Genomic DNA, 16821 nt, shown 5'->3' on the forward strand with positions numbered 1-16821 from the left:
TAGATCATAGATGAACATTCACTTGCCAATCTTATAATATTTTTGTTTGAATATGATTTAAAGACAACATATCCGAGGCTTGTATTTACATATCTCTGAAAATTTTTGTATACTATATTCCTGGATGTAGAAATACATGGTCTGAGAGTACTTTCGGACAGTAAGGGCTTTTTAATACCACCATTGCGCATAATTCTCTTCCACCCAATTTTATTGTATTTTGTATGCTTTAAGAGTCAATGTAAGCATTATCCTTTGTTGGTTCTTCACTGCTGAGCAAATAGTGGTGGGAGGAGAGAAGAGGGGACCTTTCTTCTAATTCTCGTTGTTGACTTCTCCACATCGTTCTCTATGACTGCTAATACAGTTATCCTTGTATTGCTTTCCTTCTGCCATCCTCTTGGTATTCCCTCTTTATTTCATGTGACTCCCATTTGATCTTTTTCTAATCATTCCTGTGTTTTGGAAACCATCTTTAATAGCTTTGTGAGCACATAGAAGGGACATTTTTTGGAGCCTTTTATCTCTAAAAAGTACCTTTTATTCTCATTGCTGATTTAGAAAGGAATAGAATTCCTGGTTGAAGTCATTCTTTGAGAATCTTTAAATCATTCTATTGATCTCTAGTTTTCAATATTGCCCTTGAGAGCATAATTCTGATTCCTGAGTGCTTTTTTTCTTTCTTCATCTTTAAATGTATAATAAATGTCTTGTTTTTTGTTTGTTTTGGGTTTGTTTTTGTTTTTTAACCTGGCATTTAACCATTAAGCCATACTGCCAGGTTTCTGTTCTCGTGACTAAAAGGCTCAGGGTTCACTCCAGATAAACGGGCTAATTGAGCTGCGCAAAATAACCACACAAGAGACACAAATACTTTTTTCTTTGGGGTCACTGTGACGGCTCCTCTGACCTTACAGGTCCGCAGGAAGAGAGAGAGCGAGAGCACACGCTGACCCCTTTTATTGAGGAGAGGCTATTCAAATGAGGCAAGGGGTCAGTTTTCAGGGGGCTGAGTCTATCTTCATGATGTCCACTGTCAGCAGGTTGACTGACACCTGGGTAGGTCACACCCAAGGGCACATTAAGAGAAGGGGACATACACAAGGCACTTCCATGGAAGATTCTATCCTAAACAGGGCAAGGGATTATATTACATACAAAGGAACAGGTGAGCATAGCTCCACCCATGGGGCTGTAGCAAGACACACCCATGCATGAGACACCGACCCTCGAGCCCAAGAAGGGTAGGGAAAGCTCTACCACGTTTCTGTGACTGAGCACCTCAGCACCCAGCAGGGGAGGTGACTCAGTCACTTGCAAGGTTGGTCTCCTACACCATATTCCCAGCCCTTTTTAATATTTTGAGACAGGGTCACATTTAGTTGCTAAGTAGCTGAGGCTGGCAGTCCTCCTGCCTCAGCCTTGGGATTACAGGCGTGCACCACTTTGCCTGGCTCTCTCTCTTTCTCTCTTTTCTTGCTATTTGTTTACATTTTCATTTGAAGACTTTTCTCAGAAAGCTGCATCAGTCAGTGTTTTCTGTTCTAATTTCATAGTTAGACACTTAAAAAACTGAATGGAATTTGTCTTCAACTGGAGACTATCACTTCATGGTATCACTTTAGGAACTAGAGACTTTTTAAATACCAGTCTTTTCTCTGGGCCTAGTAAGTTTTTCAGAATTCTCTGACATCCTACATATAAACCTGGTACAGTAGAGTTCTGGTTCTTCATGATGTAAACTTTCCCTTCACCTCTGTTTTTGGTAAAGCACCACCAAGTGTCTTGTCGATTTTTATAACAACCTCAAAGTAAACTTTTTAAAAGTTTCTTTATTTTTTATGGTGGGGATTGAATCCAGGCCTTGTGTGTACTAGGCAAGTCATCTACCACTGAGTATACCTAACCCTAACCCTATTACCAGCCCCAAGAAAATAAATCTCCCACCCCTGCTTTGGTACCAAGGATTGAACCCAAGGACACTGTACTAATAAGCTATACCCCCAGCCCTTTTGTTGTTGTTCTTGTTATTGCTGTTGTTTGTTTGAGACATGGTCTTGCTAAGTTGTTGATAACTGATCTCATACTTGCAATCTTCTGCTTTAACCTCCCCAGTCACTGGAATTAAAGGTACATGCCACTGTGCCCAGCAGGTATCTTAAGTATTCTGTCAGATTATGAAGGGAGTGTTTGGCATTTTCCACTGACGTGGAGAGGGGAATATACAAGAGTCTGTTTCTATAGACTTTCAACCAATTATTTCCAACTTTTATCTCATACTCCATCCTTTAGAGTTTACAGAGTTCCTGGCCTCTGTAGAGTGTTATGCTCAGATTTGTCTCTGTTCTACTTTGTGTGTTTGAACTCATGTTCAACTTTATTTGATTTGTTACTCTTCCATTCAGTTTGCACATTTCAAAGCTGGGCATGATGACACATGCCTATAATCCCAGCTACTTAGGAGGCTGGAAAGGAAGGATCAAGAGTTCCAGGGTAACCTGGGCAACATAGTAGGTGGGACTCCATCTCCAAAATAGTAATGATGATAATAATAATACCTAATTTGCACATTTGATGATTTTTCTTGGCATCTCTGCAATCATGTATTTGCATTCTCTTTATATATTGTGTTTATTGAAACATGTAATTTTTTAATATGTGTTTTTTAGGTGTAGTTGGTCACAATACCTTTATTTAATTTATTTTTATGTGGCGCTGAGGATCAAACCCATTGCCTCACATGTGCTAGGCGAGTGCTCTACCGCTGAGCCCCAACCCCATCCCCAAAACATAATTTGTATAAAATAAAAGTCACCTTCTTTTGTGTAGGTTGAGTATTGGCAGGCACATACAGTCACAGGGTAGAGAACATCTCCCTTAGTAGTCAGTCTCTTCTTTCATTCCAGCCCTGGGTAACCAGCTGTGTGTTTTCTGTTCCAAGTTTCAACTTGGTTTTCCTAGAAAACCTTTTTTATATTTTTCATAAGCTTACATAATTAATCATGTAGTTAAAAATGAGTATGATTAATAGCGTGAACAGCTTAGAGAATGGGGTTGACTTTTGGAAATCATACAATTCAACTGATGAGACCAGAGGAAAACATTTTTACTGTATTCATTGGTATGGATTCATTAGCTTTCTGTGTACCACACAACCTTGGTACAATAAGAATACAAAGAAGGGCAGGGGAAGCCTCCGGTGGTCCTAGCGGGCTGGTACTCAGTGGGACGCAGAGAGAAAAGCAGGTGAAGTTGGTGGTTGGCAGGAGCCTGGCACCCTACTGATGGCCACAGCAACACAGGGACCCTCTGATTGGGTAGACACAATGCACACAGCTTCCAGAGAGATCAAGGTGGAGCGCCAGGATGGACTTGCGCCAAAAGTCAGCATGAGGCAGGCAAAGGTGCAAGCTGGGCAGCCACTGTGTATAGTCAGTACACGCTCCCACCATGCAGCCAGAACAGCGCTGCCACAACCTCAGCCTTGCAGCCACTGCTGGCGCCTCTTCCACAGAGTGAGTTAGAAGATGTGCACAGTTCTGCTGTGTGTTCCAGAGCCTTCCTGGAGAAGTGCCTCCTGTCAGGGTCACAGCAGCTGACAGCCCAACCCACTGGCCACTGACGGAGCACCTCCTGGACCAAAGGATTTTCATTTGAAAGAAAGGAAGGAGAGAAGGGAGGACAATTCCCAGCTTCCCTGTTCCGCCCTCTCTTAGACGGCCAGGCCATGCCATGACCAAGAAGGCGGCAATGTCCACAAGAAGAGACTTTTCCTGGCAGTTCCACAGTGAGGATCATGGACTGAGTTTGTTCTGCTGGGGTTCATGCTTCCTACAAGCTTTCTAGGAGGCCTTATGCCGCAGCCCTTCCTCAGGACCAGAAGAGCCTCCAGTGTTCTCTGGCTCATAGGTTTGCTCCCACACTGCCCAGGCTCCAGCTGCCACAGCCCAGTGCCTTCTGCCCTTGATGGTGATGGCATTATCGTGTGGGGAAGGCACTAGGGCCAGCTGAGTTGCAGAGTTGGTAGTAGCAGATTCCCCGGTGGCATGCCAGTGCAACCCCATCCTCATCCCCATGTGATGGCTAGCGCCAGGGCCGGAAAACCCACCAACCAGGCTGTCTCTCCAGCACCTGAGAGCACCTTCACTAAGGCCAGCTCACAGCCACAGAAGCAGCTGGTGACTGCTACTACTATGAGGGCAAGTTACGACTGGTAGCTGACCTGCTTCTGCTGTCAAGCAAGGCTAATACAGTACTTTTCTAGAGCCCTGCCTCTTGTGCCGGTGCAAGTCCTTTGAGTAGTGAGTGCCAGGACACTATTGCATGTGTGAAGGGCTCTCCATTTTTACCCATGTGGTGCAGAGACAGCTTAACATGGGCCACTTTGGAAAAGACCAAGTCAGTAAGTAGAGCTGGTCAGCCTGTTGGTGTTGCTGACTCACTGGTCAGTGCACACAACCTATCTGGCTGTGATGGCCACAGCAGTCTGCTCAGCCAGGCCTGGTGGGCCGCTACCGAATAATGACACACCGTTGCCATGGGGTGGAGCAGGTATTATATTACTAAAGCTGCCGCTGGAGGTGTCACAGGGCCTGTCACTCAACCTCAAATTCCTGATGGACTCGTGCTCCATGGCAGTGGCTAGTGAGAATTCACAGTACTACTGTTCACCTTCAAGGTGGGTGTCAAGTGCATGAGCACTAGCTCATTAGCACTGCTGGCCTGTGTACGCAAGGGGAAGGTGGCACCCAATTAACTACTAGGCAGTCGTTGTGCGCTCTTCAGTGGGCCCCTGGTGTAGGCAGGGAGAACACTGGTGGGCTTCACCAGTGAGCTGTAGTTCCTGGGTCCGTGGCCGATGTAAGCACGGAGGCCAAGGTGGGGCAGACTGCCATCTTGGGTGGTTCCATGAGCTTGATATTGACCTGAGTGCTTCCAATCTAGTGCCTCAGGGATCTGACAGTATACCTCAAGGGGATGCTAAGATGTGGGACCACAGTGTGAGGCTGAGGACTTCGGCCTGCACCGTGTCTGAAGGCTGTATACCCTGCTGTCTCAGGCTTTGAGAGAGAGTCTTTGCTCAGGACTTTACTGCCAGTGAATTCCAATTCTGTGAATTAGCAAATTCACCCCCCACATCCCTTCTTCCACCACCAGGCTAAAAGGAAGAAACTTATTTTCTGCCCCTCTCCATTTATACCTAAGAAATCATAGGTGAACACCCATCCCTGCCCCCATGTTAAATGCCCAAGAGGAATCTTCCAGAAGTCAGAGCCATGCACACAGCTCACAAACCCAGAAGGCCCAGGTGTCAAGCAGCCCACATAGGAGTGGGGAACAGAAAACTGGTAATCTGCTGATTGTGGTTTAACCCCTACACCCCACCTCCATTCATCAACTGAATTTTGTTATTAATTGGGCAGGAGGGAGGTCATGGATTCATTTCTTTTTTTCTTATTCCTTTTTTTTAAATTTTTTTTTTAAGCAGTCTCGTTAAATTAGGAGTATACTCAGTGTGGAAAGAATATTACTTTGCTGGGTGATTTAAAAATGGGGGAAAGCTACTGTGAGCATATTTTATATTAATTCCTTTTAATTATTATTTTCCTCTAACTTTTTAGTTTACACCACAGAGTGTTGTTACCCCAATGTCAGTTTCAAGTTTTTATTTTGCATGTATTAGAGTATTTCATCTTTTAATATATTATGTTTCTCAACATCAAAAAAAAGAATGCAAAGAGGGGCTGGGGATGTAGTTCAGTGCTAAAGTGCTTGCTTAGCATGCAAAAGGTCCTGGGTTCAATTCCTAGCACAGGGAGCGGGGGGAGGAATGCAAAGAAACATATTTATTCCTCATAGAGTTTAACATACAAGTCTTTGTTCATGAGAAAAAAAAATTTAGTTTAAAATGTTTGCTGAGAACAGTAGCTAGTTCTGTTATGTTTAGTTACACTGATTGTTGTGATACTGTTATTTTTCTTAAATTACCTTTTTTTTAAGTAGATTATAAAGGAGTTTGGGGTTCATGATAAAATTGAGTAGAAAGTAAAGTTCTCTTATTTCTTCTCCCACACATGTGCCTTCCCCCATTTTGACATTTTCAAAATGTGTATATATCTTCTTTACCTTCAAATAGAGACAGAGGTCGTAGGAGCAGATCACGCTTGAGAAGGAGGTCTCGATCACGAGGTGGTCGCAGACGAAGAAGCAGAAGCAAAGTAAAGGAAGATAAATTTAAAGGAAGTCTTTCTGAAGGAATGAAGGTTGAGCAGGAGTCTTCATCTGATGATAAGTAAGAATAAAATTTAACCATAATTTTATTTTTCCTGTTTAGAGAAACTGTTTGACTAGAAAATTTAAGTGGCTACTTGATTATTTTAAGTGAATCAGTCATTTTTTCCTGAGTTAAAAGTTAACCTTTTGTGATGATTGGGCAAATTTATGGTGGAGGTGACGGTTTTCCAAATTTAGAAATGTCCACTTTGGCTGGTGTGAATTCTGGGCCATCATTTTATTGTGAGTCTTCCCTTTATTTTTATTGGGAATAATAGACATATTTGTCCTGCCAATCTGAGTTACCAGTTTGGGGGAAGAAATTACTATACGAAATTTATGACATTTCATTTTATGTTAAGTGTTGCCTGCTTGGTAGTTGGAGATAGCTTGTGGCAGGTAACGACCTTTTACAATGTAAAGATGGAGAAACTTTTCAATGACAAATAAAATAACAGAAACTAAGTTTTAAAACACACACTTGGTTGTCTAAATGGAATACCGTAAACATAAAACCAATTTAGTGCAGTAGTTTTCAAAAGGGGCTATTTACTTCCTTGGAGACATTTTGGCAATTGCTATCTAATGGCAGAAGGCCAGGCATACTGCATCCTCCAGTGCACATGCTAATCGTCCACAAATTAATTGTCCATACCAAAAACAATAGCACTAAGGTTGAGAGACCTTGATGAAAGTTTGATAATTAAGAAAGTTGGGTAGGGAATGGGTGCTCAACATAGATCCTGATATCATCATAACAGTTGGCTTTTGTTTCTGCACAGCACATTTAGCATTTAGGATAATGGAAAAGTTGCATTGAAAAGGATCAAAAAGCTGAGGAGGAGGTCTTGTGGGAGGGCCAGGGACAGTATTCAATATTTGAGTCATATTACCTTTCAGATTACAAACAAGTGTTTGCATGTGTATTTTTTATATGAAAGGGACCAGTACCTTTCATAAGCGTTGAAAGGGTTCTGTGACCCAGAAAAGGTCCTAGATATCTTTGTTATAGGTGATAAAAGTGAGTACCAGTGAGGTAAAATAAACTTTCTAAAGCCCTGAAAGAGCCAGTTGTGCTTTTTCTAAATTAGGGATCTTTCTTGTTCCCAGTTTGGGTACCATGAAATAAGTGAGAAGAAAATAGACAGGAAAGGTATATTACTAGCATTCCATATCAGAAAACTGACACAGTTGAAAAATGAGTAATGTGGCTTATGGCTTTTTTTGCTCTTACTTAATGACATTTTCCAGCTATAATATTAAGACGTAAAAGAGTTATAGAATATCTTAAGGATGTTTGAAAAACGTTTTTGGTGTTTTTTGTTTTTTTGTTGTTTTTTTTTTAAGTCTCGAAGATTTTGATGTAGAGGAAGAAGATGAAGAAGCTCTAATAGAACAGAGAAGAATACAAAGGCAGGCAATTGTCCAGGTATGTGATTTTTATTATTTATTTATTTTTAATCAGTTCTCTTGAGTAGTCACTGCTCTAGTGCAGATTTTTTACTTTAATAAAGAAATGACATCTGAAGAGGTCTTCAGAAAAGAAGCACACAAACTTAGTGAGACTTGAAGGAGTTACTTTAGTTATTAAAATAGATGTTTCTCTTTATTATACATGGAATTTTGATATAAACTTCCTTTGTAAGACATGAGAATTTGAGGTTTCATTTTCTAAAAATGAACATAAATTCTAAATAGATTAGAGGAATTTTATTTAGCAAAAAATGTATGCAATGCCTATAAAGTAATGGCAAGCTTTCTAGTGCAAATGTGGTTGTTTATGAAACATTTAAAAAATAATTTTAAGACTAGAGTGATATAGCGTTAGGGATATAGCTCAGTTGGTACAGTGCTTGCCTTGCACACACAAGGCCCTGAATTTAATCCCCTGCACCACAAAGCAAAACAAACAAACAAAAAAATAAATGGAGGAAGACTGGAGTGATGGAGAAAATTGAATGGGAAAAGGGTGTTATACACAGATCGTGATAAAGTCCTTCGTTGATGAGATTTGCTACCATAGAAAACTCTTAGTTTCTCCTTGGCTAGCCTTAGATAAAGCTATGTACAGTAGGTCATTTGTGGGCTTTAGTCCTTCTACAATGCCTTCTCTCATGACAGATGACAAAAAGAGAGCTACTATGATAGCCCTTATCTTCAGTCCTTGGGGCCAGAGGTGCTTCAGAACTTAGAAATTTTTGCATTTTAGGAAGGTAATATGGTGCATCTGTGTATATATTTAGCACCTCAGTGACATCTTAAGTGACCCATGATTATTACATTAGTATTTCTAAAATGAGATGTACTGATGGTTACACTGAGGGAATAAATAAGATGATAAACAGCATCTCATCTGGTCTGGTCAGGTCAGGTCAGGTTTTGCCACATGGTTAATGTTTACCAAACAGAGGCGGGGGCAAACTTGAGAATTCTTTTGAATTTTGAAATTACATAAGGGATCGTGGATCTGATTAAACCAAGGTATAAATATTGTTGTTTTACATGGACACTGTTAACTTTTCAGTGCAACAACTCTTAACAAATTAAGTAGTAAATTCATTTAGCATCCAATTTCATGAAAATATGTCATATTGTTAATTACAGAAATATAAATACCTTGCTGAAGATAGCAATATGTCTGTACCATCTGAACCAAGCAGCCCCCAGAGCAGTACTAGAACACGATCACCTTCTCCAGATGACATCCTAGAGCGAGTAGCTGCTGATGTTAAAGAGTATGAACGGGAAAACGTTGATACATTTGAGGCATCAGTAAAAGCCAAGCATAATTTAATGACTGTTGAACAGAATAATGGTGAGTAAAATAGATTTTTGTCCTGGCCATACATTTCTCTGAATTTTCAGCTGTATAACTTTTTAGAGAGACCATACTTTCAATGAGATTTGGGGTTGAGGAAAAGTGAAAAGGAATAGAATTGTTGCTCCTGCTAACTATATCACAGTAATCTATTAGATATATTGTAATGAATGTTTTCTATAAATGTTTCTTTATTCATTCACATGTCCCAAAAAATAGTATACTGAACTCCCACATTTTCGCCACTTTCTGTTCTGCTTCTGAGGCATTTTAGAACAGATTTTCAGGTGAATATGTATATGTAATGAAATGGATAATCTTTTAATATTTATTATCAGTGTCTATTGACAGTTGGATGGTTTGACTCAAAATCCAATCATATGGGATAGATATCTCTTAAACCTTTCTTCAGCTTTAGTAGTTCTTTCTTTCTAATCCTGTTTTGTTTTTCTCCTCTTGCTACTACTCATCAGGGTACTGAGATTTCCTCTAACTCCAGTATTTCTTGAAAATTAATAGCTTACATTAGAAACCAGTAGATTTAGGTTTAATTTTTTTGGCAAAAATATTAGTAGTGTTGTACTGTTGAATCACATGTGGTGTACAGTTGTCCTGTTTTATTGCCATTGAAACAATGTGTTAGTATATGAGAACCACATCTATTTAATATAGTTTGCCTTTGGATGTTTACCTAATGATTTTAGCAGTCCTTGATCATTACTTAGGTACATTATTTCATTGGGGGTTCTAATAAGGTGATTTTTTTTTTCTATCGTTCTTTTTAATTGTTAAATTTTAGTTCTTCTATGAAAGAAACTTCCACTTTTGGTTATTCCAGAATATAGTTTGTACAGGAAAAGCAGGATGAATGTATGGTTATTTCTGTGTATTGACCAATTTTTATAATAAAAAACAGTGCCCTGGCAACCTCCAGAGAAAATTCATTAGTATTCATTCAGTTTTTTTTTTTTTAATATTTATTTTTTAGTTTTAGGTGGACATAATATCTTTATTTTCTTTTTATGTGGTGCTGAGAATTGAACCCAGTGCCTCACGCATGCTAGGCAAGCATGCTACCACTTGAGCCACATCCCCAGCCCAATTCGTTCAGTTTTGATGGGTTTTTATTGTTAGTACCATTTTGTTTTTTGTTGTTGATATGTTTGAGTCTTTAGCCATTTTCCCTCTTTGGTTTTCCTTTGTTTAAGCTCAAGTTATTTTCTCTTCAGTCAGAGTATGGAGGCAGCCCTTTTTAGTAGATTTCAAATGTCCTTCTGAATCAACTGTTTTAGTATTTAAAAGAGCTTTCTTACTTTCTAGAACTAAGGCCAGCAAACTTTGTATAAGGAGTCAAGTAGTAGATACATTATTGTAGACTTCTCTGCCCTCTTTTTTCCATATTCTGAGTTATGCTCTTGGAGTGCAAAACCAGCCACAAACAATGCATTGACGCTGTGTTCAAAACAAGCAAAAATATTGTTATGTACAGTGATATTTGAGTTTTGTTTAATTTAAATTTGCCCAAAAATAGTCTCCTTGATTTTCTCTTTCCCTCCCAAAAGTGTAGAAACAGGCCATACAGAAACCACAGTGGGTTTGATTTAACCCAGTCTTTATGTGGTAACTTTTTGATTTTAGTATTCTTTTTTCTCTTACAATGAAAACCTTGTTTTGCATAGCATAGTTACTTATAGGTTATTCTATTTAAATTTTAGAGACATGAGTATGAATTATCATTATTAAATAATTATTTTTTCCGTCCTTATACCATATCCTAAGGTATATAGTCATAATTCTGTGTTCTAAAATCACTTAAAATAATTCTCCTCTTTATAGCTATGCCACCAATTTGGTAGGTTTAGGAATTTTTTAGGTTTAGGTTTTGTCCTTTTGCTTTTGATCTTTAGAAAGTACGTTTGTTTTTTAAGTTATTAAGACCTTTGAGTGTTTTATATCCTGTCCGCATACAAAAAAGCATACTAACTACTCATCTGTATGATCTTCCTTATTTCTTTCTAGAGCATGTTTCATAGTTTATTCAGTCTTCTAACACTGGATATTTGTGTCTAGTTGGCTGTCAGTGGATACTAATTAATAATAATGTTCATTAAATCATTTTTAATGCTTGACCAGTTTTCCATTAGTTCACCAGAAGTGGGATTGCGGGTTACAAGAGTGCATGAGTACTTTTGCAATATATTGTCAAACTCTGCTCATAAGAGTTGTACAGTTTTGCCATCCCATAAGCAGTGTCTGAGTGCTTATTTATCCAGAGCCTTTTGGCAAATTATTTTAATACTTCTTGATTTGGGGCCAGTATTATAGGTGAGAACTGATATCACATTGTAGTTTTAATTAATTCACATTTCTGTATAGTAACTGAAATTAGGTATATGTTCATATGCCAAAAGCTATTGCTTTTATTTATTTTATTATTTTTTTAAATACTGTGGATTGAACCTAGAGGCACTTCACTGAGCCACCCCAGCCCTTTTTTTATTTTTTATTTTGGCCAGGTTCTCACTAAGTTGGTTAGGGCCTTGCTAAGTTGCTGAGGTTAGCTTTGAACTTATGATCCTCCTGCCTCAGCTTCCTGAGGTCATGGGGTTTATTTTTGTGCAGTTTTCTGTGGAAATTTTTAGGAAACAAATATATACAGATTGATATTGATATGTTGTCTGTAATGGGGATATTAATCCTTTAGGATTTATTAAAGTACAAATTTAAAATAGTTTTTTTTTTTAATCTTTTTAGTTGTTGATAGACGTTTATTGAATTTATTTACTTTTTTTTTTTTTTTTAACATGATGCTGGGAATCAAACCCAGTGCTTCACACATGCTAGGCAAGTGCTTTACACTGACCTACAACCCAGCCCCTTAAAATAGTTTTTGTTTGGCGGGGGTGGGGTGGGGAGGTGTTTGTTTTTAAAAGAATACTTTCACTTTAATACAGAATTGTTCAGCTCTTGCTTACTTAAGCTTAACAGTGGCCAAAGTTAACTACTATTAACTGACTTTCCATTGACTTATATTTCAATTTGTATGTTTTCATCTTTCAAATAATAAGGCTTTTTTTTTTTTTTTAAGGTTCATCTCAGAAAAAACTTTTAGCACCTGATATGTTTACAGAATCTGACGATATGTTTGCTGCATATTTTGATGTAAGTAATTTTTAAATCAACTACAGTAAAATATATATAAAAGAAATACATGTGTGTATGAAGCAGGACATACCCGTAATTCCAGTGACTCAGGAGGCTGAGGCAGAATGATTACAAGTTTGAGGCCATCCTCAGCAGCCTAGCAAGACCATCTTTAAAGAAAGAAAGAAGGTGTGTAGCTCAGTGGTAGGGTACTGCTGGGTTCGATCTCCAGTGCCACAAAGTAAAAATATGTGTGTGTCTGTTTACATACACACAGAAGTGAGTATAACACTAATATAATAAATGTTAATATCTCAGTGAAGGGTACCTAGTTTGGTACCTTTCCTCTAAATTGAATTTGTATCAAAATTTTAAAGCAAGCACAGCAGAGTAATTTGAGAGCTTCATAAGTCATGCATCAAACGACTACATATATAATTACTTATGTGCATATGTGTGTCTCAATACACATGTAAATATGCGTACATTCATACATGTGGTGATTAGGTGAGATAAAGTGATGTCAGTATTTCCCAGGCCTTTTATTAGTCTACTTTTAGACTTCTGTGTTGTATGCAGTTGAGAACAACTATCAATGAACTCAAAATAAATTTAAATTTATTTTCAATATAAATTTAAAAGGATATGAGAAATATGAGGTCTTAGTAAAAGGAAGTAGGGAGGATAAACACAATAGGGAAAATTAATGATGGAGAATTAGTGTATGAACTCATTGACAATTGCCTCCAGTAATCTGTGATGTATAAACTATAAGAGAGATACCAAAAAATGGATTAAGAGAGGATCAAATGAAGTATTGAACCAACTGAAGTATTGTTACCCTTCATTTGCCTAGATGATACTTGTGTCATTCAGCTTTCTGTTACTATAATGAAATACGTGAGATAACGAGATAACCAACTTAGAAAATGTTTATTTTGCTGCCACTTTTGGAGAGTTCAAGGTCACATGACCTCATTGCCATGGCCCTGTGTGTGGTTAGGCGATACAGCATGTACAAACACATGGTGGAAACAGATCCACTCACCTCATGGTCAGGTAGGGTGGAAGGGAGTGAAGAGGGCCTGGGATTCCACATTTCCCTTCAAAGTCCTGTCATCAGTGACCTAAAGACTTCCTAATAGTGCTGCTCTGGGGAATAAGCCTTCAGCACATGAGCCTTTTAGGGGACACTGAAGATCCAAACTATAGCCGTATTAAAGAATCTTCTGGATATTTGTTCATATGCCAAAAGCTATTGCTTTTATTTGTTTTATTATTATTGAAGCAAAGTTCAAAAGAAGATTGATCCCAAGTAGTAGATTAATTTTCCAGATAGGCTCAACTGGTGCAGCCAACAACTGTCATACATTTCATGCGTAAGTGAAAAGAACAGTGTCTTCATGGAGAGGGCAGTGAAAGAAATGGTTAAAGTTGGTAGGAAAGAGTTGGACGTTATAACATTAGCTAAAGAAAGCCAGATCTGATTTTTGAGTTGTTGTTGTTTTTTGTTTTTTTTTAAATAATGAACTAATCATACTCATTAGTTTTTGAGGATTCTTTCTCTCCAGAGTGATGTTGTAATATAAGACAATTTGGTAATCCTATTTTAGCTATATTGTATTTATTAATTTGCGATAAAATGCTAGTTTTGTTGTTAGTTATAAAGAAAGCGCTTTGAATGTGTGATTAAGTGAGTAAATAATGTATGTCTCCTTAATTTCAGAGTGCTCGACTTAGGGCTGCTGGCATTGGAAAAGATTTCAAAGAGAATCCCAACCTCAGAGATAACTGGACTGATGCAGAAGGCTATTATCGTAAGTTCGAATTTCTTATTAGGAGTTTATTGTAACCAAACACTTTGCCTGATGTAGTTACATATTGTTGGAGAACTTAAAAAATCCCATCACAGTACCATCACTTAAAAGTATGGCACATGCACCTATTGCATGAATCCCTATTGTATTCTAGTAAGCAGCCAAGAAGCATCACAAATTGAGGTGAGATATAAAGACTTGATATACAACCTAAATCTAATCAAAGTAATTTTCAGCCACAAGATAATGCCTTAGAAGGAAGGGATCCATCACTTGCTTTTCTTGATCTGAAACCAAGAAAAATGACATAGAAGGAACTTTGAATGCCAGTAGTGCAGTATTTGATAGGCAAGAATGCAATTGAAAGTGTTTCATGGAACATTTCTTCCCTACTCAGTGTTAGAACAGAAACTCTTCTTGTAGTTATCTAAATGGGCATACAACTTCTAACCACATTTTTGAAAGAATGGCTTTCAAATCCTGATTTTCCCTCTTGTAGAAAACCGCATAGTACAGTTTTTACACAATTTTTAAGTGATTGTTTTGTGTTTCCAGTTTTCTGTTCGTTATTATGGTAAGACCTCTAAATTTTTAATTTGTTTTCTTAGGTGTGAACATAGGTGAAGTCCTAGATAAGCGTTACAATGTGTACGGCTACACTGGGCAAGGTGTATTCAGTAATGTTGTACGAGCCAGAGATAATGCAAGAGCCAACCAAGAAGTGGCTGTTAAGATCATCAGAAACAATGAGCTCATGTAAGTTCAGGAGACAAATGAGTTGGAGCCTTTAATATTAACACAGATATTTATGAATGAGCATTTTTTTCTAATATTTTTAAAAATGTGACACAATTTAAAATAAGTATTGTCTTTTTAAAGTAATGGAAACAGTTCTCTTTTACTGGATTTTTTAATTTGTTATGTGTAAAGTACTAGAACCATAGTAATAATTTATTTTTCAGTACCGTCTACTATGTAATAATTATAATAATTAATTTTTCAGTACCAACTATGTGCACTAGTATAATCGTAGGCACATACCTTCTACTGCTTACTTTATACAACATCTTTTGCTGACTATCTTAACTCAAGACCAGAGGTGAGAAATGAAAAGATCATATCAAGTGTCACTGAATATATGGTGACAAAATAAAAACTGATTTATTAGCAAATGGTGGGCATTATTGTATCTTATGTTTTTCCTTTAATAGAATAGATAACTGCCTTAACTTGTGTTTCAGTACATAATCTATACCACACTCTGAGCTGGGATTAATGTCAGCTTTCTGGTTTTGAAATATTACAAGTGTTAAGGATTTTTACTGATGTCTTAGAGGGTGTTTTGTTGGGAAGTCCCAACTTCTTCTGTGTACAACAGAGAAGACTAGTCTATAGAGTAGTTTGATTTAAAAAATTATGTCAAGACATTTGGAGCTAAAACGTGCAGTATTGATTCCCTTCAAGCAGGGTGGGAATGTTTCTGTTTATCCATTGGTTACTCTGGAAATTCACTCTACTCATGGAAATAATAATAAGCTATTATGTAAATGATACAGAAACTTAGATTTATTTGTACTTAAAAAATACAACTACGGGGCTGAGGATATGGCTCAGTTTGGTGGCTCAGCACCATCAAAAAAAAAAAAAAATACTACTTATCCACATCACCAATGGTTGCACATGGTACATCAGATTGGGTCTAGCAAATGTTATTATAAATTCTGTTATGTTTAGTTTAGGCCTAACTTTCTTTTTCATTGCAGGCAAAAGACTGGTTTAAAAGAATTAGAGTTCTTGAAAAAACTTAATGATGCTGATCCAGATGACAAATTTCACTGTTTGCGACTCTTCAGGCACTTTTATCACAAGCAGCATCTCTGTCTCGTATTTGAGCCTCTCAGGTACAATGTCAAAGCCTATATATTAAATTTTAAAAAATGTAGCTTCTTCATCTCTACCAAACTCATTTTAGATCAATGCTGTGACAATTTTCTGCGTATTTGATTAGTGTTTTTCAGTCATTTCTTGGTTTTAGCTTTGGTTAACTTCTTGACAATAATTAATATGTAAACTAATAGTTGACTATATACTATGTACCTGACACTAATCTCAGGTAGTCTGTAGATCAGCGTCTTTGAAAACTAAATACTTCAAGGGAAGGATTAAGCCAGAATGAAAGAGTGAAAGTGTTTGGGTAGAAATACAGTTTTTATCTTCAACTGTGGTTTCATTGTAGAGATTTCAAAGGTAAAAGCTCATTCTAAAAATATGAATTTTATCATGCATCTTTCCGTTTGTAGTGCTAGGGATTGAATCCAGGGCGCTCTACCACTGAGCTGTATCCCCACTCCTTTTTCATTTTTGTGAATAGGGGGCGCTCTACCACTGAGCTGTATCCCCACTCCTTTTTCATTTTTGTGAACAGGGGGCGCTCTACCACTGAGCTGTATCCCCACTCCTTTTTCATTTTTGTGAGACAGGGTCTTGCTAAGTTGTTGGGGCTGACCTCAAACTTGCCATCCTTAGGCCTCAGCCTCCTGCATCACTGGGATTACAGGCATGTGTGCCACCATGCCCAGCTTCTATTTATTTTGAAAGTTGACTTTGAGAAATTGTGTTGTGTATGTACAGTGTGACATGCTCTCATTTCAATGTAAAATAATTTTTGTCAAGGATTGGGAGGGGGATTCTAGAACAGAATATTTTAAATGTAAATCGTGTTTTGTACTTCATTTTAACTTATACTTGAAAATGTTTTACCTTTTATAT

At 37.8% G+C, this 16821-nt stretch overlaps 1 protein-coding gene and 1 pseudogene across 14 annotated transcripts in view; both read left to right on the plus strand.

Annotated features, from left to right (window-relative positions):
• Positions 1–16821, plus strand: part of Prp4k (pre-mRNA processing factor kinase PRP4K) — a 39898-nt gene that overhangs the window by 12240 nt on the left and 10837 nt on the right. For all 14 annotated transcript variants that reach the window (XR_013091675.1, XR_013091666.2, XR_013091664.2 and 11 more), the window contains exons 4-10: positions 6137–6292; positions 7621–7702; positions 8878–9088; positions 12180–12253; positions 13962–14052; positions 14661–14808; positions 15816–15953. Coding sequence is in view for 2 of the 14 variants with exons in the window: in XM_076859144.1 (XP_076715259.1) it covers positions 6137–6292; positions 7621–7702; positions 8878–9088; positions 12180–12253; positions 13962–14052; positions 14661–14808; positions 15816–15953 (900 nt within the window). In the remaining 12 variants the exon portion in view is untranslated. The remainder of the gene's footprint in view (positions 1–6136; positions 6293–7620; positions 7703–8877; positions 9089–12179; positions 12254–13961; positions 14053–14660; positions 14809–15815; positions 15954–16821) is intronic.
• On the plus strand, positions 4080–5121 carry LOC143400912 (talin rod domain-containing protein 1-like; annotated as a pseudogene).

The sequence above is a fragment of the Callospermophilus lateralis genome, chromosome 6, assembly GCF_048772815.1.
Source record: "Callospermophilus lateralis isolate mCalLat2 chromosome 6, mCalLat2.hap1, whole genome shotgun sequence".
Classification (NCBI taxonomy): domain Eukaryota; kingdom Metazoa; phylum Chordata; class Mammalia; order Rodentia; family Sciuridae; genus Callospermophilus; species Callospermophilus lateralis.